This window comes from Desmodus rotundus, chromosome 6, assembly GCF_022682495.2.
Source record: "Desmodus rotundus isolate HL8 chromosome 6, HLdesRot8A.1, whole genome shotgun sequence".
NCBI lineage: Eukaryota > Metazoa > Chordata > Mammalia > Chiroptera > Phyllostomidae > Desmodus > Desmodus rotundus.
This window is the reverse complement of record NC_071392.1, coordinates 45,198,569-45,223,359: the sequence shown is the minus strand read 5'-3', so window position 1 is coordinate 45,223,359 and position 24,791 is coordinate 45,198,569. Positions and strand designations below refer to the sequence as shown.

The 24,791-nt window shown below is 37.5% G+C and overlaps 1 protein-coding gene across 1 annotated transcript in view; it reads left to right on the top strand.

Annotated features, from left to right (window-relative positions):
* RELN (reelin) overlaps positions 1-24,791 on the top strand; it is a 581,497-nt gene that overhangs the window by 423,515 nt on the left and 133,191 nt on the right. Inside the window, exons 21-22 of the mRNA XM_024557430.3 lie at positions 8,705-8,897; positions 9,669-9,781. Of these exons, the coding sequence (XP_024413198.2) occupies positions 8,705-8,897; positions 9,669-9,781 (306 nt within the window). The remainder of the gene's footprint in view (positions 1-8,704; positions 8,898-9,668; positions 9,782-24,791) is intronic.

Here is a 24,791-nt window from a genome sequence, read left to right as displayed (position 1 = left end):
CCTGCTGATATCCAGACAGTTGACTTTTGAGTCATTTATTTCTCCAAAGTTATATTTCCCTAAAATCTCCCTTTGAACTAAGTAGCTAAGTGATATCTCAGAAGTAAGAGAACATACCATTAAGCAAATCAATAAGAGGAATCCACGTTTCACTATTTAGAGTCATGGTATGTGGTATGTGTGGCTGAGACAGTTACTTTCTATGGAGAGTAATCCACAAAATCTCCATGGCAGGCCATGAGTCATCTGGCCTGGTTGGCCTCTCTTGCCTCCTGCCTTTTATGCAGTCTACTCCAACCACATTGGTCTTCCTTCTCACTACTCCAACAAGCCAAGTTTTTTCCTCTGTCAGTACCTTTGCATTCACTATGCTTCTTCCTAGAAAGTCCTTTCAGTAGTCATTTTGGGAAAGTGCCAGGGCATATAAGCTTTCCAGGAGACTGGAAAAATCCAAGGACTAGAAAAATGAATACTGTCTCAAAAATCATAAGAAAATTGCAAAAGTAAAATTAATAAATGATAATTTGATATTTATAAAACATAATCAGCTTCAATAATTGCTAAATCTAAATATTCACAAATTTTATGTTATTGAAAAGAATTTTTGGAGTATGCTGAGGAATCACAGCCAAATGTATAATATATGCATTACTAGAAACCAAATAAAATTTAAAGACAATATTATAAGATCCACTTGAAAGTTTTTGCAACAAAAAGTACATATTTAATGTGGGATGTGAGTGCATTTCAATATGTTTGCTATGATGTATTGTTACAGAACAGACCGAGGGTGGGGGCCGAATGATATACTATTACCGAATGGACCCACCCTTGTGCTCCAGGGGTCCCCACCCTGTACTAGGTTCACCTTGCCCACCACCAGGGAAAATGTCTCTCAATGCCAGAGATTGGTAAAAAGGAAAGGGATTATTTATTTAAAAAGTTATACAGACTTAGAGTAATGACTTAATATCTTCATTAAAAATACTAAAGTCTTTAGAATACCCACAGATGCACAGTCCTTCCTTCTCCCCTTTGCCCAGTCCAGGGTACCATCTCAGGAAAAGCAGTAGAAGTCCATGGTTCAGGCAGCTGTGTCACTGCCATGATCTCCAGTTAATCCAAAACCATGTGGCACCTTCTCATGGCCCACCAGCAAGACTCCTTTCACCCCTTTTCTTCCAGGCAAAGTCTCTCCTGCTTCCTAAGGCATGTGGCAAAAAGGGAGCACCCTAAAGCTGCACAATCCCAACTTTCGCCAAACCTGCGTGGCCCCAAAAATCCCCAGCATGGCTGCCTCGTCTGGGTTTAAATCCCATTTCCATCTTCCTCTGCAGCACCATTTCCAACTCCTCCCACAATCAGTTACACCTGCCAGCATTCCCATATTCTTCCAGCTTTACTGGGCTGCCATAGTAAGTCCAGGCAGGCGTGGCTCCATGGTGTGGAGCCAACCTTCTCCAAGCTTTCGCACAGGCGCTATAACCAGGGGGAGTTGCCTCCTAGTTGCATCATGGGTTGAAGTCACTCCCATCCCCCTGGCTCAAAGCATGGGCACAGCTATTTAACATATCTGTGAAACCAGTTAGAGGTTATAGATATGTTAAATGACCATTCTAGAGGTTAGCTGCAAAACGGTTGTTATTCAAAACGGCTCTCAATGGCCCTGCTTCATGCGTCCCATCCCCTAGCTCAGACTTGTGGGGGTGAAGATATCCTATAATTTTTTTTCTAATATTTCCTGGATACCCTGAGTTCTGGACCCTATTACAAATCCCAGTTGGCTCCCTGCCTTGGCTGCACCCTGTTACAGTATGAATAGAGTTCCTAAAATTAAAAGTATCAAGGTCCTATAAAAGGACTTTAAATGGCCCTGCTTGAGTATGTGCCAAAAAAATAAACATGACTGCACATAGTTAGAAGGATAAAGAAAAAGAGAATTTCAAAGATTCCTCAAGGTTTTTCTCTCACCTCACCTCTTCCCTCCATGCTAAACATTTCAGTCAGGGCTACCAGGCCTAACTACATGGCCTAGTGAGGAGTAAGACAACAGGAGTATGTTGAAAAGGCAAGTTCTAATTATATATAGTGTAAATGTGGTCTGAGCAAGTCTATGTCAACCACAGTTGATTCTGGAATTAATATGGATGCAAAGTAAGAATAACAGGAGTAAGGAGGTTCTGGAAAACCAAAAATCTGAGATGATCTGAAGTTTTTACAGAAACAACTAAAGCTCTGCTGATTCTTCTCCTCCTAAGTAACAGGCAAGTATTGTTCGTGAAAGGGCCCCGACAACTTAACTACTCACTCACACCCACAGGTTCCTGACAAGAGACTGGCAGGCTCCACAGAGTTGAAAGAAGTTATTTTCCCCTGGGTCCTTACACTCTGCACTCTCTGACAGTAGGTCCCCTCTGTGCCCTGCAGACTTCCTTTTCCCTTCATCTCTCCTTGGCGACCACAGGCCTGACTGCTTTGTGCCAACTCCCCACTCAGACTTTTACCCAGCAGAGTTTACCCTTTAAAAATATATATATAGTTTACTCCAGCTACTGAACATTTCCTTAAAATGTTGTTAAGTGGGCAAATGAAGATTCAACTGAAACTCGAGAGGAGTCTTTTAAATAGTCATGTCTTGCCAACAAATTTTTACAAACTTAATAAAGTTTTTGATGAAGTTATTGGAATTAGCTGCTGGCATCAAGACTTCAGGAGAATTGGGCTATTTCCACAGGAGACAAAGGCTGGTGGCAGCTGCAGGTTCACATATGGGCTCCTAACGAAGGATGGAAGAGCCAGGAGTCTGGTCCGCCCACCTGACCTGATAGCCGCTTAAGAAAGAGAAGACAGTGCTCATTTTGGGACATGGCCATTGTGTACTAACAGCCTGAGTCTCTAACTTAGGGGACAGATTACACCAAATTCTATCTCTCACATGTGGAGTTATCTGACCCATCAGAGAAAACTGCTAAGTGCCCAATTTTATGATGAGTTTTGTTTGCAAAGAGGCTGCATTCTGTCAAAGCTGAATCAACAGCAGCCAAGCAGCTCAACTTATGCTTCTTAATCACCTAAGAGTTTATCTACCTTAAAGTAAGATTCTATTCCTGACTTGAAGAATTATGTATAAATTTCTAAACTGAGAAAATGGAAATGAGAATGAAGAACCTAAAAACATAAACTATGTACTTTAACTAGTAATGGCAAAGATAAGCAAAATGAAGCAGGTGCTGGGGACAAACATATAAAAGGAACCTAAAATACATGTCAACTAGGACATGTATTCCAAAATACCTTCAATTGCCAACTCAACAAAGACTAGTCTAGCACTTAGAAATCCATAAGGACTTTTTAAATGAAGCATTGAATAAATACATGACAAAGCAATATGTGCAGAAATTCCAATTTGTTTGAAGCTGTAGATTGAATGAAGTGAGTAAAAATGGTTTTAATAAAATTAATTTGGTACCTGGAAAGTTCTTATATAGATAGTTCAGTTGAGATACTGCTTCAGATAATATAGTAAAAAATAAAAAACAAGGGGGAAATTAATATATCAACTTTTCATAGAAGATATGTTAAACCCATGTGTTTTACTTAGGTGATCCAGGCAATACAACAGAGAAAACGCCATTTTTGGAAATTAAAACTTTAATAAGCTTCTAAAAGAATTGGCATTGGAGGAAAATATGTTGATGACAGTAGAATGAGTGAAAGTTAAGTGGCTCCCTTACCCCCGGCCCCACTAAACTCTTCTAGTCTGAAGCTGGGGCTAGAAACCAGTAAGAGAGGTGGTACCATGGGGCTCAGAGGTCCATAGAAAGATGAACAGGCATGGTCCTTGAAACACTGAAAGCTGTAGAACCGGAAGCATAGTGCAAAACCAGTTAGAATTACAGAAGGAAGATTACAACATCCATAATTCAGAGTATGACTTTAATATTTTGTTTAAGTTCCTGATAGATCAAGCAAACCAAAAACAAGTGAGGAACTAGACAAAAGTATGGAGGTAATTAACCAGGATGATCTAATATATAAAAAAAAATTGTATCCTACAGGTAAAAAAAAATACATACATACACATACATATATATATACACATATATATACATATATATTCCTTTCAATGTCCATTGGATATTTGCAAAAAATGTTTATGAACTCGACTCAGAGGCAATCTCAATAGATACCAATAAAACATGGCACCAAAAGCAGGGACCATAAAAGTCAGGTATTCCACCACTTAATTTTTTTATTTTTTCTAATTTTTTAAAGATTTTCTTTATATTTAGAGAGAGGAGGAGGGAGGGAGAAAGGGAGGGAGAGAAACATTGATTGGTTGCCTTGTATGCACCCTGACTGGGGACCAAACCTGCAATCAAGGCACGGGCCCTGACTGGGAATTGAACTGGCAACCTTTCGCTTTTCTGGACAACACCCAGCCAACTGAGCCACAGTGGTCAGGGCCACCACTTAAATTTTTTTAATTATATTGGAGTGCAGGGGCTTCCTGAAAACAAAATATGATAACAAATTGGGAGCAGGGGAATATTTGCAACATATATGACAGACTATATGACTTTATGCCAATATGTGAAACACTCTTACAGATAAGTAAGAAAAAGATAAATCTCAATTTAAAAAATGGGCTAAGTACATGAAAAGACTACACATAATAAAACACACATACTACAAATAACCAATAAACATGAGCAGCATTTTAAATTCTTTAATAATCAAAGAAATGTATAGTAAAATACTATATGCATAGAATAACTAAAATGAAAATATCATCAATGTTTAGTATTGACAAGTGGTAGGAATTGGAAACTCAGTCATTGGTAATGTTCTTGGTAAATGTAAGTTGGTACAAGATTTTTGGAGGACAACTTGGCAGTGTGTTCATTTTAAAAATTTTCTTTGAGTAAACAGTTATGCTTCTAGGAATTTATCCTAAGGAAATAATTGGACAAACATACAAGATATACAAAGATGTATATTATAGAAGCATTGGTTATAACAGTGAAAGATGGAAACAACCTCCAAAGATTTCCATAACTGGAGATTGGCCTTCTTTCTTAAAACTGACAGTGCCTCGCCATATTTTTTCCATATGGAAAGACAGCAATAAAATAGTTTTAAAGAGAAAATAGACATGGACAAAACCAAGGGGGAGGGTGGAGGCGGGGGAGGGAGGTAGGTTTGGCTGGGGTGGGGTGGAGGGATGGGGAGAAAATGCAGACAACTGTAATTGAATAACAATAAAAATTTTTTAAAAGAAAAAATAGAGAAGGTTGATGATTTTATAATTATTTTTAAAGAAAGAAAAGTGAGTGTGTATGTGTGTATATTTGTGTGTGAGCATAAGAAAGTCTGAAAGTATTTATACCAAAATTTTAGCAGCAGTCATCTCTATGTAGGAGAATTGCAGACTTTTTTACTTTAAAAAACGCTTCTATGTTGTCAGATTGTTTTTTCCAATAAAAGTAAAATTTATATATTCTACTAAAATTATGTTTATTTCCGTTTTGATATATAATATTATATAATTAACAAATGAGTTAAAATGCCACCTTTAATACCATATCAACAAATGTTTCTATCAACTCTAAGAAATACTTCTTTAATGATCAAAACAAGAACAGAATTCCCCAAAAGATGACCTTAGAGATGCTTAGATTTATTCACATGTCCTTCTGCAGATGAACTTTCTGAATGGCACCAAACCAAGAACAGCTTTGTGTTGCTCTTCTCTTTCTCTGGAAATGAGCTCTGCAGAGTTCATACTCCCACTCACTTTGGTTATGTGTAGCCGCCTTTCATGTAAAAGAGCCTTTTTTCTAGAGATGGCAAAGAGGCTCTAGGGAAATGCAGAAAGGGTGAGGATAACCTCAAAACTTGGTCTCTGTTCATTACAGCATAACTATCGTTTTGTAAAACTTGCATTTTTCCCAATTGAGAGACCTCCCTCATGTGCTCATTTTATTTAACATTCTTTAAGTGCCCTTCATAGGCTTGGCATGGTGGAAAGGATATCAAAGTAGAAATCAGAAGGCCTAGTTTCCAGGTTTTCAGTCTGTGTGTGACCCTGGGGCCAGCAACTCAGCCTCTCAGTCTTCCTTCTCCATAACATGATGTTAAGGATCTCTGATGTCTTCCAAATGGTCTTGACTCAAAGATCAAACGAGGTAATCCAGCTGTTGGAAAATCATAATGTCCTGCATCCACCATCACAAGGTTCTGAGTGCTTTAGGGGATGCAGAGATAAACGAGATGTGATCTCTGCATGTGAGAGGCTTCCGACCTGGTCAGGAAAGCAGATCCTCAGCAATACGTGAAAAGAAGCGAGGGAGAGGGAGGTGCAGGAGCTGCACTGTGGGCTAAGTATCCGTTTTACCAAGGTCATAACAGAGAGCCTGCTGGCCTTGTTGGAGGCGGAAATGTGAAGACACTGGAAGGTGGAAGTGAAAATGCCCTTGTCCTAGAGGGAACAGTTATTCTCATTCTCTCATTAAATTTTGTAATTAGATGCAGGAGCTTTTTAACTGTTCCTTTATTTTTTTTATCTTGGAAATCAACGTTACTAAAACTAAGCTGCATAATTCCCAAAGCATTCTGTCTCCAGAACTTTTTCCCAGAATGTGGATGTGAACTATTCTTTTTTTATTTTTATGATTATAAAAGATAAGAAGTTCAGCTTTATTTTTGCCTTTATAAATATACCATTATTTAGACAAGCAGCAAAGAGAGGCAGTTTTGTCAATTAAAAGATAGCAGTCTATGAGATTCTCTCCCCTAAAACTCCAACTGAGTTTGAGCTTCAGAGTTCTCAAAGAAAAAAAAAATAGCTCCAATATCACTGGCTTTCAGCCAGTGTTAAATAAATCCTAAACAGCCAAGTGAATTTATACTATGAATGGTCAAGATTTTAAGGCATTGACGTCTGTGCTTTTCATGTGTCATTTCGCTTCATATTAAGACATCAGGACAGGTATCATGCAGTACCATGATGTATGGCAGGTATAGCAGTTAGAAACAAATTCAGCTCTGAGACAACAAAAACAACCAGAAAAGACTGACCATGGCAAAAACCCAAGTAAAGAGGCTCATCTCTCATTTGTAATGAGCAGTTGTAGGATATGTGGTCCAGGTCTGGGAAGCAGGTTAACGAGGCTGTCAGGGAACCAGGCTCTCTGCTCTGCCTCCTCAGTTGAGAGACGTCATCTGAATGCTGTACCACTATTGTCACAAGCTGCCTGTGGCCTAATAGGTAGGAAGGAAGACATTAAGGGCAACAGGCAAACAGCATGCCATCCAAGTCCATCTGTGTCTTTTAAAAGGCTTATATTAAAGCTGAATGAGTGAATCCACCTAGCTTCTTTTACTTATGTCCCATTCGTGAGAACTCATTGTGGATGTAGACCAGCCCTAGGTGGTAAATGAGGAGGAAAGAGACCATGGATGGCAGCCGGATCCCCCTACCCAACAATATATGCCACAAGTGCCAATGGAGACATTCGTGCTAAGTAAAAAAAATGTCACTATTTAGTTGTTCTCATTTCACCTCTTGTCCTTTTATGTAATTTTTATCTTGTTCCTTGCTTGGTATCTTGGCACCTTTAAATCTCAGGATAGCTCATAGAGAACACACTTTTCCTCAGGTTTGAGTACTTCTTCCCTTCAACCAAGTTGTTAATTTGTTACCATGCAAAAGTCAGGTGCAGGCAATATTTATAAAATACAACATTTCTTTCTGTCTCTATAGAATTTAGAGGGCACTAAACATCTCAGCAGGGAGGAATTTACAAGGGGCTAATTGTGAAAATAATTATTTTTTAAACAAATCAAATGAAGCCTAGTTTGCTGCCTCTAATTATCATTCTAAAAGGGTATGAGAAACAGTATTTAACCCTTGAAGCTAAAAAAAGCATTGCTTTCTCACAATGAGAAGCAGTCAGGATTTTTTGCTGACTTGAAAGTATAGAAAGTTTGTGCCTGTATAGCTTAAAAGCATTTTTGTTCTATGTTGATTTCTTTTATTTTGTAATATTGCTAAAAATTGCACATGATGCGTTAACTACAGTGAAAATGTGTTCCACCATTGAACACAGCCACTGAAAATATTCTGGTGAATTTTCTTTATGCGCAATTTTGTGGATTTTTTATACTTAATTTATCATATGCATGTTAATTTGATTAATTACCTTCATAAATATTTGAAATACAGATAATCTGTCAAGTGGCTATACCAGTTTCCTTAAGCATTCCATTTTCCCTATAGTTTGACATTGAAATGGTTACAAATTACTACTATCAGCAAACCAGCAATGTTCATCATATTTTATAAAATTGACTTTGAATTTAGGCTTATTTCCTAGTATAGATTCTGAGAAGTGAGATTAATAAGTCAAAAGGTTTATATTCATGAACAATATGTCAGTGAATTGAGTACCCATTTTCAAGTACATTTGACAACTCTAGGTATTAACTATTTATATCTATGTCTATCTATCTACCTATATATATATAGTACCTTTAATAGGTTGTTTTAAGTTGAATTTATTAACTGAAATATATTCTAGAACTTATAAGGTTCAAGTAAGTAAAATGAAACTATTTTGGTATATGATAGGAAGTGAAGAGCTTAATTTTTCCCTAATCCATTGCTGCTTTTAATTTTCTGATTTCTATCTCTGTCTTTCAGTTTTACAGGAGATTCTAAACTTGCCTCAAGTATGCGCTATGTGGAAACCCAATCAATGCAGATAGGAGCATCCTATATGATTCAGTTCAGCTTGGTGATGGGCTGTGGCCAGAAATACACTCCACATATGGACAACCAGGTGAAATTGGAGTATTCAACCAACCATGGCCTTACCTGGCACCTTGTCCAAGAGGTAAGTTTATTTTCTGTAAAGCTGGTGATAGGTAGCCTCTTCCTTTTTGCACAGGAAGCAAAGAATTACAATTCTAAAAATTTAGGTGTGGTTGAAAAGGAACAATGTTATTTATTACAGAATTGACATAAAGTCAGCAGCAAATTATAAGGATGCCTCATTCTGCACTATCAGATACTAAAGGGTAATTGAAAATGAAAAAAAAATGGGAATAACTTCAGGACTAGATACTCTATCATGGTGTTTTGAATATTATTTTCTCCAACCCTCTTCTTCTGTAAACATGTCTCTCTTCTTTCCTGATAGCTTGTCTTCATCTGTTCTAAGTCTCTTTACCTGTATATAGATCTTATAAAGAACATGGTTTCTCTTGCCTAAAAGAAATACATAGATTCACTTTCTTAGAATCAAATGTACTTCTTTGTTTTACACTGATAATCTGACATTGAAAAATTGCATAAATATCATAGTAAATAGAATAATTGTACAAAATCCAGTGTTATAATAACAGGTCAAAAAAATGGATCCTAATCCATTTCTGTTTTTACATGTGAGACTTCAAAGACATTTAATTCCATTGTGGCATCTCATTTTAATCATTTCCCAAATATTTTATCTTCACAGAAGGAAAAATCATGGATTGCATCACATTGCAAATGGTTAATATGACATTAGATTTCTTTCAGGTCTTTTTCACTTATGAGGATCAAGTAAACATATTGCCCCAGGAGGAAATAGAGGCTGTTTAATTTTTGCCTGATTCTCTTCTAGGAATGCCTCCCAAGTATGCCGAGTTGTCAGGAATTTACATCGTCAAGTATCTACCATGCCAGTGAGTTCACACAGTGGAGAAGAGTCATAGTGCTTCTTCCCCAGAAAACTTGGTGAGACAACATTTCTGAACATGGCTGTCACATTAACTTTTATTATCTCTGTTAGCATGGCTTGAATATGAAGAAAGGTTAAGCACAATGGCGAGATGCATTCATATTTTTGTCATAGAAAGTCTCTGATCTTTCTTTTATCCTGAGGATATTTAAAAAATAGAGCTAATGAAAATTTGATTTTCAAACCATCATAGCTTTTCCGTCCTATTTTATCACAACTGTTCTTTCTATGGGAGAACTCTATGAGCCTTTTCCTTTAGGTTTGACATATCCAAGGGAATGATATAGGAATCTGAAAACTTCTATGTCAAGATAGTTTTGGTTGCAAAGCTGTTTTCTTATTGTAAAACCCTACTTTTTATTTCAAAAGCTCAAAATATATTTTTTCTCTATTCGTATTTGTTTCAGCAACAATAAAAATCATCTCCCAGGAAGCAGAAACTTAAGTAACTAGGAAGAAAGTTAAACATTTGGTAATGTGAAAGAGAAAAGCACTTTTTTACCACAAAATTTCGATCCTTTCATTTTAGATTCATTACTCTGGGCACCATATGAAGAAGAGATGACAGGAGAAAAGTGAAGACAGGGAGAACTGTTAGGGTATTTCAGGCATTTGATGTTTAGGTGGCTTGGAATATGACTGTAGCAGACATGGAAGGAGCCATCATTCATGAAATATACATTAATTAAATAGGGTTTGCTGATAAACTTGATGGGGTCTATTGTAGAAAGGAAAGAATCAAAAACAATTTCAAAATTCTGGACCTGGGAAAATTATTGGATGGCAGTACCACTGACTGAAATGAGAAGACTGAAGAAGGAATAGATTTAGAGCAGGAAACTAAGAGTACTATTTTTGATGGATAAAAAAAAGGTGAAGGGGGTCTCCAGTCAAGATGGTGACATAGGTAAACATGGCTCACCTCCTTGAACAACCACATCAAAACTACAACTAAACTATAGAACCATCATACAGAACCATCAGAAATTGAGCTGAATGAAAGCCCTACAACTACGGAATTAAAGAAGACACCACATTGAGACTGGTAGGAGGGGCAGAGATGTGGAATGGACTGGTCCCACACCCGTGGGTGGCAGATGAAAATCAGAGGGATATCTCAGGAGCTGGGCATACCAGTCCCACACCAGGCTGCCCAGCCCAGGGTTCCAGTGCCAGGAAGATACGTCTCTATAATTTCTGACTATAAAAACCAGCTGGGATTGAGACTGTAGGAGACAGAAACTGCTGGAATCCCAGGCAGTTCCTCTTAAGGGGTCCACACACAGACTTACTCAAACTCACTCCTCCTGAGATCCAGCACTGTGACAGCAGATGAGAAGACATCAGAGACATACAAGGATAAGCTGAATTGTCTGACATCAAGGCAAGACCTGGGGGGAGGGGGCAGCTTTCTACCAGACAGAAGTGCTGGCAGAGACCTTTGTTCCTTTTCTGAACCCTCCCTGCACAGAGCCACAGAGCCACAGACCCAGCAGGCAGTCACCATTTCTGAGACTCTGTCAACCTGGCTCATACTGTTTTCCCCACTCTTGTGATTCACTGAGGCCCTAGCCCACCCAAAATTCAGGCCCACCAAGGCTGTTTCAAATGGCTTTTCCATACAAATGGCTTCTCTTGGCCCATGTTGCAGATTTTCCTAAATTCTCTCAAACAAGCAGCACTTGCTTCAGTGAGCCCTGTACCACTTGCAAAGTTGCCCCAGGCCTGGAACTAGCAGCAGCTGGCCTTGGTTCACAGCTTGGCCTCTCCTGGCACCTCTATCCCAGCACAAGTAGCAGCCATCTGCATATCACTTTGTAGCTTATGCTCTGTCACCCAAGACAGAACACAGGTGGTGGCTAACCTTGGATGTGCCAACAGCAGTCAGAGGAGGGTATACACAGCTCACATGGAAGGTGCACCTTGAGTACCCAGGTTGGCTGACAGGGGATACAGTGCCACTTGACCCTATAGAACACCTACTACATTAGGCCACTCTGTCAAGCCTAGAAAATGTAGTAACTCTAACTAATACATAGAAGCAAACACAGGGAGGCTGCCAAAATTAGGAGACAAAGAAACATGGGCCAAAACAAAGAACAAAATAAATGAAAAAAATTTAAAAAGAAAGAACAGAACAAAATTCCAGAAAAATAATTGAACAAAATGGAGATAAGCAATCTATAAGAAGCAAATTCAAAGCACTGTTTATAAGGATGCTCAGGGAACTTAGTGAGGACCTTAACAGCATAAAATGATCCAGTCAGAAACTAAGGATATCTAATTGAAATAAAGAACAATTTACAGGGAAACAACAGTAGAGTGGATGAAGCTGAGAGTAAAATCAATCATTGGGAACATAAGGAAGCAAAAAACAACCAATCAGAACAAGAAGAAGAAAAAACAATCCAAAAAATGATGATAATGAAAGGAACCTCAGAGACATCTTCAAGCATTCCAACCTTCACATCATGGGGGTGCCAGAAAGAGGAGAAAAGAGCAAGAAATCGGAAATCTATTTGAAAAAACAATGAAAGAAAACTTCCCTAATTTGGTGAAGAAAATAGACATGCAAGTCCAGGAAGCAGAGATAGTCCCAAACAAGATGAACCCAAAGAGGCCCACCAGGGCCACCAGGACATAACATAATTAAAATGCCTAAGGTTAAAGACAAAGAAAGAATCTTAAAAGCAGCAAGAGAAAAGCACTTAGTTGCCTACAGGGGAACTCCCATAAGATTATGAGCTGATTTCTCAAAAGTACATTGCAGGCTAGAAGGGGCTGTAAAGAAGTATTCCAAGTCATGAAAAGTGAGGACCTATAACCAAGATTACTCTACCCAGCAGAGCTATGATTTAAAATCAAAGGACAGATAAAGAGCTTCCCAAACAAGAAAAAGCTAAGGGAGTTTGTCACCACCAAGCCAGTATATATGAAATGTTAAAGGGTCTTGTTTTTTTAATATATTTTATTGATTATGCTATTATTACAGTTGTCCCTTTTTTCTCCTCTTTACTCCCTTCACCCTGTACCCCCCTACACCCACATTCCCCCACCTTAGTTCATGTCCATAGGCCATACAACAGGTTCTTTGGTTTCTCCATTTCCTATACTATTCTTAACCTCTCCCTGTCTATTTTGTACCTACCATCTATGCTTCTTATTCCCTAAACCTTTCCCCCCATTCTCTCCACTCCCCCTCCTTGCTGATAACCCTCCATGTGATCTCTATTTCTGTGATTCTGTTCCTGTTCTAGTTGTTTGCTTAGTTTGTTTTTGTTTCTGTTTTTTATGTTCAGTTGTTGATAGTTGTGAGTTTGTTGTCATGTTACTGTTCATAGTTTTTGATCTTCTTCTATTTCTTAGGTAAGTCCCTTTAACATTTCATATGATAAGGGCTTGGCGATGATGAACTCCTTTAACTTGACCTTATCTGGGAAGCACTTTATCTGCCCTTCCATTCTAAATGACAGCTTTGCTGGATAGAGCAATCTTGGATGTAGGTCCTTGCCTTTCATGACTTGGAATACTTCTTTCCAGCCCTTTCTTGCCTGTAAGGTTTTTTTCTTTTTGAGAAATCAGCTGCTAGTAATATGGGAACTCCTGTGTAGGTAAGTGCCTCCTTTTCTCTTGCTGCTTTTAAGATTTTCTCTTTACCTTTAATCTTGAGTAATTTAATTATGATGTGCCTTGGTGTGTGCTTCCTTAGGTCCAACCTCTTTGGGACTCTCTGAGCTTCCTGGAATTCTATTTCCTTTGCCAGATTGGGGAAGTTGTCCATTATTTTTTTCAAATAATTTTTCAGTTTCTTGTTCTTCCTCTTCTCCTTCTGGCACCCCTATGATTCAGATGTTGGAACATTTAAAATTGTCCCAGAGGTTCCTAAGCCTCTCCTCATTTTTTTTGAATTGTTGTTTCTTCATTCTGTTCCAGCTGAATGTTTATTTCTCCTTCTGGTCCAAATCATTAAATTGAGTCCTGATTTCCTTCCCTTCATTGTTGGTTCCCTGTACATTTTCCTTTATTTCACTTTTCATAGCCTTCATTTTTTCCTCTATTTTGTGACCATAGTGAACCATTTCTGTGAGAATTCTGATTACCAGTGTTTTGAACTCTGCGTTTGATAGGTTGGATCTCTTTGTTGCTTAGTTGTATTTTTTCTGTAACTTTGATCTCTTCTTTCATTTGGGCCATTTTTTTGTCATGGCACACATGTTAAGTAGTAAGGGGCAGAGCCTTAGGTAATCCCCAGGCAACCCACATCAATGCATTGTGGTGCTGAATTTGGGGAAGGGGTCAGAGAGGGAACAATGCTACTTGCTCTGGTCTTGGGTGGCTTTCAGTCACTTCCCCTGCTTCCCACAAGCAAATTGGGCCCTTCTGGTACTGATTCCCGGGTGTGGGCTTGTGTATGTTCTAGGATCCTCTGGGTCTCTCCAACGAACTCTCCTGTTTTGTTGGGGCTGGGAGTTTCCTCCTCCACCACAATTCCCACAGATTTTCACAGCCAGAGGTTTTGAGGCTTTATTTCCCTGTGCTGGAACCCTGGGTTGTGTGGTCTGTCTTGCTCCCCAGTTGTTCCTCTCGGTTTATCCACATGCAAATGTGGGACTGCCCCATCCACCAGCCACTGCCAGCCACTCTGTCCTCCAGCTGCTGCCTTGCCGCATACCCTTTCCCCCATGGCTGCCTGTCCCTGCCCCTCCTACCAGTCTGGGTGAATGTTTCTTCTTTAACTTTTTAGTTGTATGACTTCCATACAGTTCAATTTTCTGGAAGTTCTGCTTGTTCTTTGTTTTTAAATTTGTTGTCGTCCTTCTTGTGGTTGTGCGAGGAGGCACAGTGTGTCTACCTATGCCTCCGTCTTGGCTGGAAATCTAAAGCATCTTCTTTAAGAAGAAGAACAAGAAGATCAAAAATGTGAACAATAAATAGCAATAAATACATATTTATCAACAATTTAATCTAAAAAACAAACAAACAAGGAGAACAGAAACAGAATCATATGTGCAGAGATTTTGATGGTTTTCAGATGGGAAGCTGGGTCACGGGGGTGGTGGGTGAAAATGGAAGATTTTAAGAAATGCAAATTGGTAGTTACAGAATAGCCATGGGGATGCGGAGTACAGCAGAGAAAACAGAGTACCAAAAGAACACATATGCATGATCCATAGACATGGACAACAGTGTGGGGATTGCCTGAGGGAGTGAGGGGGCCGGAAGGAGGGGGACAAGGGGGAAAAATTTGGGATAACTGTAATAGCATAGACAATAAAATACAATTTTTAAAAAGATGAAGGGGTATGTAGTCAATAATAGCATGAAAACTTTGCATAGTGACATGGTTACTAGATTTATTGTGGTGATCACATTAGATATATAAATGTGGAATCACTATGTTATACAACACTTGAAGCTAATATATCATTATTGTCAGCTATACTTTAATTTTTTTTAAGTGATGTGAAGTTTGAGATAATTATCTTCCAAGCAGAACTGTCAAGAAGCCAATTGTACTTATGAATCTGGAGCTCAGTAAAGAGGTTTGGGCTGAAGAGTTAAACACTCAGAATACTGTTGAAAGTCCTGAGACAGGTTGAGCTTGCCTAGGAAAGAGCTTTGGACTAGAAATTAGAAGGCCTGAATTCTCAGTATGTCTCTGCCAATGATCAATTAACCACATGACTTTAATTGTTCACCTTTTCAAGATTGATTCCTTATCAGTATAATAAAGGTGTTTCATTGGTTGATCTTAAAGGTCCCTACAGTTCTGGAACTCTAAGATTCTGTGATCTGTGTAATAGAAAAAGCATAAAAGAGACAAGAATAATATTTTCTAAGGTATCTGCCTTCCAAGTTCTTCTTAGATTATATAAAGGTTAGGCTCTACACTAAAATGATTAAATAATAACTTAGAATTATTATACCTCCCTTAGTTGAAGATTGAATTATTGCATTATAGAAGAATGCCTTCATGATGATTTTTAAGGATTGATTATTATGTCAGTTGTCTGCTTGAAATTTTATTTCCACAGATTTTTTATATCCAACTGTGAGCCATCTTCTGGATACTCTGTTCATGCTTTGTATAATAAATAGCCACTTTCTGTAACATCCTATTTTTTTATGTCTCCTGCTGGGAATATAATCAAGACATATTTAATTTCAATGATATTACAAGTACATCTATCAAGATACAAAACAACACATCAAAATGTTGAAATACTGGTCAAACTTGCTACAAAGCTACTAAGATTTATTTTTTTCATTATTTCACCATTAGGTATATTACCCTCATTATTTAAAATATGCTGATTTTTGTTCATTGACATGTGGGTACTATTTCAAAATTATGATGGTAAGATAATATTGGTAGTATATTTTAGAGGTATCTTTTCATCCCTGGAAATGATACAAACTATTATTTTTAATTAAATTTATTGGAGTGATATTGTTTAATAAAATTATATAGGGTTCAAGTGTACAATTCTGTAATACATCTTCTGTGTATTACATTGTGTGTTCACCACCCAAAGTCAACTCTTCTTTCATTACCATATATTTGACCCCCTTTATCCTTTTCTACCTCCTCCCAGCCCCCAGCCCTCTGGTAACCATACTATTGTCTGTGTCTGAGTTTGTGTTTGCTTGTTCATCTGTTACTTTCAGTTTTATATCCCACATGTGAGTGAAATCATATGATTCTTGGCTTTTTCTGACTGACTTATTTCACTTAACATGATACTCTCAAGATCTATCCTTGTTGTCGCAAATGGCAGTATTTCATCTTTTCTAATGGCTAAGTAGTATTCCATTGTATATATGTGCCACATCTGCTTTATCTAATCCTCTATCACAGGACACAGGTTATTTCCGTGTCTTGGCCACCATGAATAACACTGCAATGAACATAGAGGTACATATATCTTTACCAATAAATGTTTGCAAATTTTTCAGGTAGATACTGAGAAGAAGAGTTGCTGGGTCATATGGTAATTCTATTGTTAAATGACTTTTTTGGACTCCTTTTTAAAATTTCATATTAAATTTGTTGGAGTGACATTGGTTAATAAATTATGTAGGTTTTAAGTGTACCATTCTACAATACATTATCTGTATATTGTATTATGTGTTCACCACCCAAATCAAGTCTCCTTCCATGACCATTTGTTACTTTTTTACCCTCTTCTACCTTCCCCCACCCCCTTTTCCCTCTGGTAATCACTCTGCTAAGGTGTGTGTGTGTGTGTGTGTGTGTAACCTCTGTACTATTTTCCATTGTGTCTCTACCAGTTTACATTCCCACCAGCAGTGAATGAGGGTTCCTTTTTCTCCACAACCTCTCCAACACTTACTTGTCTTGTTTATAATACCTATTTTAACAGATGGTATCTCACTGTAGTTTGATTTGCATTTCGCTAATAGCTAGTGAGGTTAAGCATCTTTTCTTGTATCTGTTGGCCATTGGTATGCCTTCCTGGGAGAAGTGTCTGTTCAGGTCCTCTGCCCATATTCTAAATGGAGTGTTTATTTTTTTGGTGTTGAGTTGTATGAGTTCTTTATAAATTTTGGATATTCACCCTTTATCAGATGGGCTGTTTTCAAATATCATCTCCAATTTGGTTGGTTGCCTTTTTGTTTTGAGGCGGTTTCTTCTGCTGGGCAGAAGCTTTTTAGTTTTTTGTACTCCCACTTATTTAATTTTGCTTTTACTTCCCTTGCCTTTGAAGTCAAATTCATAAAATCTTCTTTACACCCAAGATCCATGAGTTTAGTGCCTATGTTTTCTTCTATGTAATTTATTGTTTCAGATCTTATATTTAGGTCTTTGATCCATTTTGAATTAATTTTTGTACATAGGAACAAACTGTAGTCTAGTTTTATTCTTTTGCATGTGGCTTTCAAATTTTCCCACCACCACTTATTGAAGAGGTTTTCTTTTCTCTATTGTGGGTTTTTGGCTCCTTTGTCAAAAATTATTTGCCCATAAACATGTGGGTTTATTTCTGAGCTCTCGGTTCTGTTCCATTAGTCTGTGTGTCTGTTTTTCTGCCAATACCATTTGGATTATTGTTGCTTTGTAGGATAATTTGAAATGAGGGAGTTTGATGCCTCCAGCTTCATTCTTTTTTCACAAGATTACTTTGGCTATTCGGAGTCTTTTGTGGTTCTGTGCAAATCTGATGATTTTTTCTTCTATTTCTTTAAAAAATATCATTGGGATTTTCATGGGGATTGTTAAGTCTGTGTATTGCCTTGGATCATATGGCCATATTAACTGTTGATTCTTCCAATCCATGTACACAAAATATCTTTTTTTCTTTGTGTATTCTTCAATTTCTCTTAATAATATCTTGTAGTTTTCAGTGTATAGGTTCTTCACATTTTTTGTTAACTTTATTCCTAGGTATTTTATTTTTTGTGTGTGTCAATTTTAAAAGGAGATGGGTTTTTGTTTGTTTTTTTAATTTAAAAAGATGTTTTTTATTTCTTTTCTGACATTTCATTGTTAGTATGTAGGAATGCAATGAATTTGGGTACATTGGTTTTGTATCCTGCAACTTTGCTGTATTTGTTTATTGCTTTTAATAGTTTTTGGTAGAGTCTTAAAGGTTTTCTATAGAAAGAATGATGTAACCTACAAAAAGCGACTATTTTACTTTTTCCTTTCCAATTTGGATGCCTTTTATTTCTTTCTCTTGCCTGATTGCTCTAGGCAGGACTTTCATATTATGCTGAATAAGAGTGGTGAGGGTGGGCATCTGTATCTTGTTTCTGATCTTAGAAGGAAAGCTTTCAGGTTTTCATTATTGAGTATGATATTAGCTGAGGGTGTGTCGTATATGGCCTTTATTATGTTGAAGTATTTTATTTCTATACCCATTTTATTGAGTGCTTTAATGATAAATTGATCTCGTATCTTGTCAAATGTTTTTTCTGTATATATTGATGTGATCGTGTGATTTTTTTTCTTTCATTTTGTTAGTGTGGTGTTTCACATTGATCGATTTGCATATCTTCAACCCTCTTTGTGCCCCCTGATGAACCCCACTTGATCCTGATGTATTATTTTTTAATGTATTGTTGTATTTGATTTGCTAGTATTTTGTTTAGGATTTTTACATCTGTATTCATCAGACACATTGGTCTGTATTTTTCTTTTTTCGTGTTATCCTTGCCAGGTTTTGGTACCAGGGTAACATTGGCCTCATATAATGCATTAGGAAGTATTGCCTCTTCTTCAATTTTGTGGAAGAATTTTTTCTTTTTTCTTCTTATGCTTACCCAAGGACTTTTTTAAAAATTTATTTTAGAGAAAGAGGAAGTTGGGGAGAAAGAGAGAGAAACATTGATGTGAGAGAGAAACATCAATTGGTTGCCTTCTCTTACACACCCCAACCAGGGACCAAACCTGCAACCTGGGCCTGTGCCCTGATAGGGAATCAAAACTGTGACCTTTCAGTCTATGGGACGACACTCCAGTCAACTGAGCCACGACAGCCAGGGCCAACTTTTCAAAAGAGCTTGAGAAGGATAGGAATTAAATCTCTGAATGTTTGGTAAAATGCACTAGTGAAGCCCTCTGGTCCTGGACTTTTACTTTTTGGGCAGGTTTTTGATAATTGTTTCAATTTACTTACTGTTGATCAGTCTATTTACATTTTCCAGTCTAGGAAGGTTATATATTTCTGAGAGCTTGTCCATTTCTCCTATGTTATTGAATTTGGTGGTGTATAATCTTTCATAGTATTCTCGCATGATCCTTTGCATCTCTGAGGTGTCTGTCGCAACTTCTCTCTTATTTCTTCTCTTTTTTAATTTGATTTTGTTTATATATGTGTTTTATCTTTTTTCCTTAGTTAGTCCAGCCAGGGGGTTAGCTCTTTGTTGCATTATTTTTTTTTTGTATAGTCTTTCTGTTCTTTATTTCATTTCATTCTAATCTAATTTTTTTTTAATTTTCTTCCTTCTGCTGACTTTGGGATTCATTTGTTCTTCTTTTTCTAATTCCTTAAGATGTAATGTTACGTTCTTCATTTGGGATTTTTATTGTTTCTTCAGATAGACCTGTAAGGATGTAAACTTCCTTCTTATTGCTGCTTTTGCTGCATCCCAGGAGTGTTGATATGTCATATTGCCATTCTCATTTCTTTCTATTTCTCTTTTGATCTCTCCTTTTATTTCTCCTTTGATCCAGTTGTTTTTTTAGTAGCATGCTGTTTAATTTCCACATGTTTGTGGTTTTTCCTGGAAAAGTCTTCATTTCTCCTTCATATCTAAAGGAAATCTTTGCTGGATATAGTATTCTTGGATGGTGATTTCTCTATTTTAATAGTTTAAATATTTGATTCCACTCTCTGTTAGCTTGTAGAGTGACTGTTGAGCAATCCAGTGATAATCTAATGGCATTTCTTTATAAATTACCATCTTCCTTTCCCTGGCTGCCTTAAGAATTCTTTCTTTGTCATTAATTTTGACTGTTTTAATATAATGTACATTAGAGAGGCCTTTTTGGATTGAGATAATTAGATGTTCTGTTCACTTCTTAGAATCAAGGATTCATCTCTTTCCATAGATTTGGGAGTTCTCATCAACTATTCATTTGAATAGGCTGTTTCCTTCACTTTCTCTTCTCCTTCAGGTATACCCATTATTCTTACATTGCTCCCTCATTTGGAGTCAAGTAGTTCTCTAGATAGTAGAGTTATTTCATTGTTTTACTCTCAAATCTCTCTTCCATTTACATCATTTTTAGATTTCTATCTTCAATATCACTAATTCTTTCCTCCATCTGGTCAGCTCTATTTCCTAAGCTCACTAGTTAATTCTCCATCTCTTTAAATGAGTTGTTCATCTCCAGAAATTCTTTTTGTTTTTTTAAAGTTTCAATCTCTTTCACAAAGTAGTCCTTTTGTTCATTGATTTTATTTCTGAGTTCATTAAACCTCCCCTCTGTGTTCATTGAGTTTTTTCAGAACTGCAATCTTGAATTCTCTGTCATTTAAATTGCAGTCTTCCATGTCTTTAAGTTTATTTTCTGGAGATTTTTTACTTCCTTTCTGATCTGCCTCATTACCTTGGTTATTCATGGTATTTGATGGATAGATTGAGCATCTATGAGAATGAAATAAGCCCTTTTTTTTTTAAGTGTGGTACTTCCCCAGTGTGCTGATAAGAAGTCTTTCTCTGTTAACCAGAAGGTGGCACTAAAGCGCAAGATTTTTAGTTTCTTGTGCACTGTTCCGGCTTTTGAGATCTTTGCCAGGTGGTGGAAAACGCCTAATGTTACTTGGGAAGGTGGGTGTCTCCTCTGTAACCAGATCGTCTCAGTCTCAGGGCACCACCCCCATGAGGGAATGTGGTAGGTGATGCGGTTCTAATCTCATTTCCGTCCCCTCCGACCAGGCCCTGCTGGCAGTACAGCCCTTTTGGGTTGCGGTGAGTTGGGTTGTATAAGGCCAACAGGTGCATTTGTGGCTTTGTTCTGCTCCCAGTAATGACGACAGCCAGACCTCAGCTGCCTCACCTGTATCCCCACCCCCGTCGCTGGTGTTAGCCACAGCGTGTGCCTGCCACTCAGGGAAAAATGCTTCTGCCTCTCCATTTCTCAGGGCTGCAGATAATGTGCCCTATAGCCCAACACTCACCAAAACAGCTTCTTCTGGGGCCCTGCTGCTCTCTCTGGGAGGGTGAGGAGAGGCAGCCACGCTCTAGGCTTTTATTTTTCTGCCTGGCAGGGGAGGCCACCAGACAACCCCAGGGCACCTCCTCGTTCTCACTGGGCTCAGCCACAGCGCGTACCCATCACTGGAGCGGGAATACTCCCTGTATCTCTCTGTTCTTGGGGCAGCAGGAAGTGCAGGCTACAACCTTATTCCTCCCCTCTCTCAGACCCACCGCGAGCTCCCAGCTGCCTTCAAGGCACTGGTATCTGCTCTTCTCCCTTCCCTCCTCCCCCATCGCTATAATTCATCCTCTGTGAGATGTTCCAGTGCACAGATTTCCAGCAGGGAATCCCTTATTGAATTGTAGCAGTTCAACTTGTTACAACTTCAAGGGGAGAGACCAGAGGAACCTCCATTCTTCTGACGTTATTTCATAAACCATTATTCCTAATTTATGTAGTTTAAGCTATATCCAAAAATATTATTTATCCAAAAATCTTTGCAGATTATTTTACACTCAGATTGTATATTGCATTATTATTTTCACTGAGTTGAATGATTTGGTGATCAGTTCTCATCAATGTTTATTAGACACTTGCAAGGAAATATATTAATTGACTCTTAAGCTGTTTTGTTATATGCATAGTTGGGGTGCTCATTAAATGTTGGAAAATTAAATAGAATTATAATTCTGTAAGTCTAAATGAACTAAAGAGTTGTTTCATTATAAGGTATCTCTTTTTGCAAACAGAAAATAAATTGACTAGATTATTCCTCCAACTGTTTGCCTTAAAATACATGTAGGTAAATAATTGAATCATGTTTTCCAAATATCTTTCCAATCCCTGTGTGAAGAATGTCAAAATATTTTTTAAAACAAAAAACCTTATAGGATATTTATTTGAACATTCCTACTGACTAGTACTTAAACTAAACATTATCACTATGTTTCAAAAAAATAGTTTTCAACTGGTTATTATCATTGTTTTGGATCTATGTTTAAAAGCTCTGCTATAAGGATAAAGTACATTTATTCTCCTTGGCATTCTTGATAATTTTATTTATTATATTCATTTCAAACTTATGCAAATAGCATGTTTTCCTCACACACTGGGGAAAGAGAGTGAAGTTTAGTTTGAAGCTCTATTCCCTTTGGCAACACTTAGTTCTACTGTGTTGTAAGCATATGCAACTATAAATTGAATGCATACAAGCAAATGTGGTCTCTGCATCATCATAGATCTGTTAACTTCAGAAAATATTCCAGACAGGGCATCTTAGAGTGGAAATATTTAATATGTATACACCTGCTCAGAGAAATTTATTGTATATGACTGAGCATTTGTTACCCAATGAAAATTAATTTTGTTTTTATGAGAGACATTTACATAAGAACAGGCTCTAATGGGACAGAAACAGCTGTTAGTTGCTGTCTCTATAAACAAATCAACACTTAAAGACTGAATGAGTTTCAGAATAATTGGGTAAATTGAATTACAGTAACTCTGAAGGTAGAAAATACAATACCTGGTCAGTCTCATTTACTTTGATTCCTTAGGTTACCTATCAAGAGATGACTCAGTTTTATGTTATTTTAGTGTGGAAGTTTATACTGGGTGGGCAGGAGATCAAATGAAGAAAGGACTGTCAAGATTTGTTGCTTTTGGGAATCCATTAAATGCAAGTCAACTTCATTTCACGATTCAGTATTCCCACTTTCAGACTCAGTCCAAAGTGCAAAAGGCTGGTACCATCCCCTTAAAATGCCTTTTTCTCTATAATGCTCTTTTCATAAGTACAGACATTTGCATCTGCATCTTTAAAACAATCTTATAAAAACTTCAGTTCTGTGCTGGTTGTGAAAATGTCTACACTGTCAGTGACTTTTATGAGGCTTGATCATTCCATGGAAGCTGACTTCATAAAAAGACTTCTGGTTTGAAGTTTAAGATCCTTCAAGGAAGAGTACCTTTATTAACAGGTATATATGGAAGAGATGTGAAAGAAGTTCTATGAGTTATTTCCACACATAGTACTACATTTTTAGACAGTGGCTTTCCAGTTGATGGCTAAGTATATTTCTGAAGAAGTGGAACTGAGCTAGTTAGCACTAAAAAGTGTTGGTACGAGAAGTGTCCTTAGATGGTTGTGAAGTCCAGTCAACCTGACTCCAGTAAAAAATTTACCTAAAACAATTAAAACATTATCCACTTTTTTAAATGCATAAGATTTTTCTCCTAAGAATGTGACCGAGAGAGAGAGAGGATTGGCAAATTAAATATTTGTATTGAGGGAAATATTTATCAGTGATGCAGCTACAAACCAGTGACATCACACCACGTATTCTCACGTGTGACCTGCTGGAGGTTGCTCACATGACTAATTTTTTTCTCACTAAATATGAAGCCAATATTCTACCTCTTTTTGCTTCCTTTTCTGTTAATTAACATAATATACTAAACTGTAGATTATAATTTTAAATGAAGTAATCCACTTTAAGCTTCTTATTTTGAGAAAATATTATCTTTTTCAAGAGTTTATAAGACATTGTAACGATCAGTTTACTCAGAAAAAGAATTTAGAATGTGTCCATGTGTGACTGTTCAGAAGCATAAATAGACTGAGAGATCTAAGACAGGTTGCTAAAACCCTCCAACTGCATTTTAATGTTGAAATATCAAAACTTCAAAATAATGTGTGCTGTGGGTTTTATGCAGGCATGTGACTATAAAGGAAATAAACTGTCACCTTGGTCAACAAACCACCAAAGCAATCATTACATTTGTGAGCTGGAAGGGATCCTAAAAATCGGTTTGCCCAATCCCTTTATTTGAGAGGTGAGGAACGAGTAGCCCCTCAAGGCTTACATTTCTCACTAAAGGTCACACAGATGATAAATTGCAGAGCCAACGTCTGGGTCAGGTCCCCTAACTCCTAGAACATTCTTCACTTCGTTACCTACCAGAAGTCAGAAATAGACTGCCCTTTCTTGGCCTGTCACTTTACTCATTGACTCATTTTTTTAGCAGAATTTTTTGTACAACAATTTTTTTCTGTTCCCGTGCAAACTATTGAGACAAAAGATATCTCTGTCCCCAAAAGAGCTCACAGCCTAGTCAGTCACCTGTGGCCCTAGACCTGACTCAGATTATGAGTCTTAAAAGAATATAGCCGTCTCTCCTTTTCATGACACCGGTGCACAAGTCTGAATTTACTTCTCTTCTGTAGGGCTCTATGCTGTAAGACAATGTACCTATATTTATAGTAGGCTTTTCTAAAAGCCATTTTTTAATGGGACTGTGAAAATTGTGATGGCTGTTAGGTTACAAATATAAGCTGT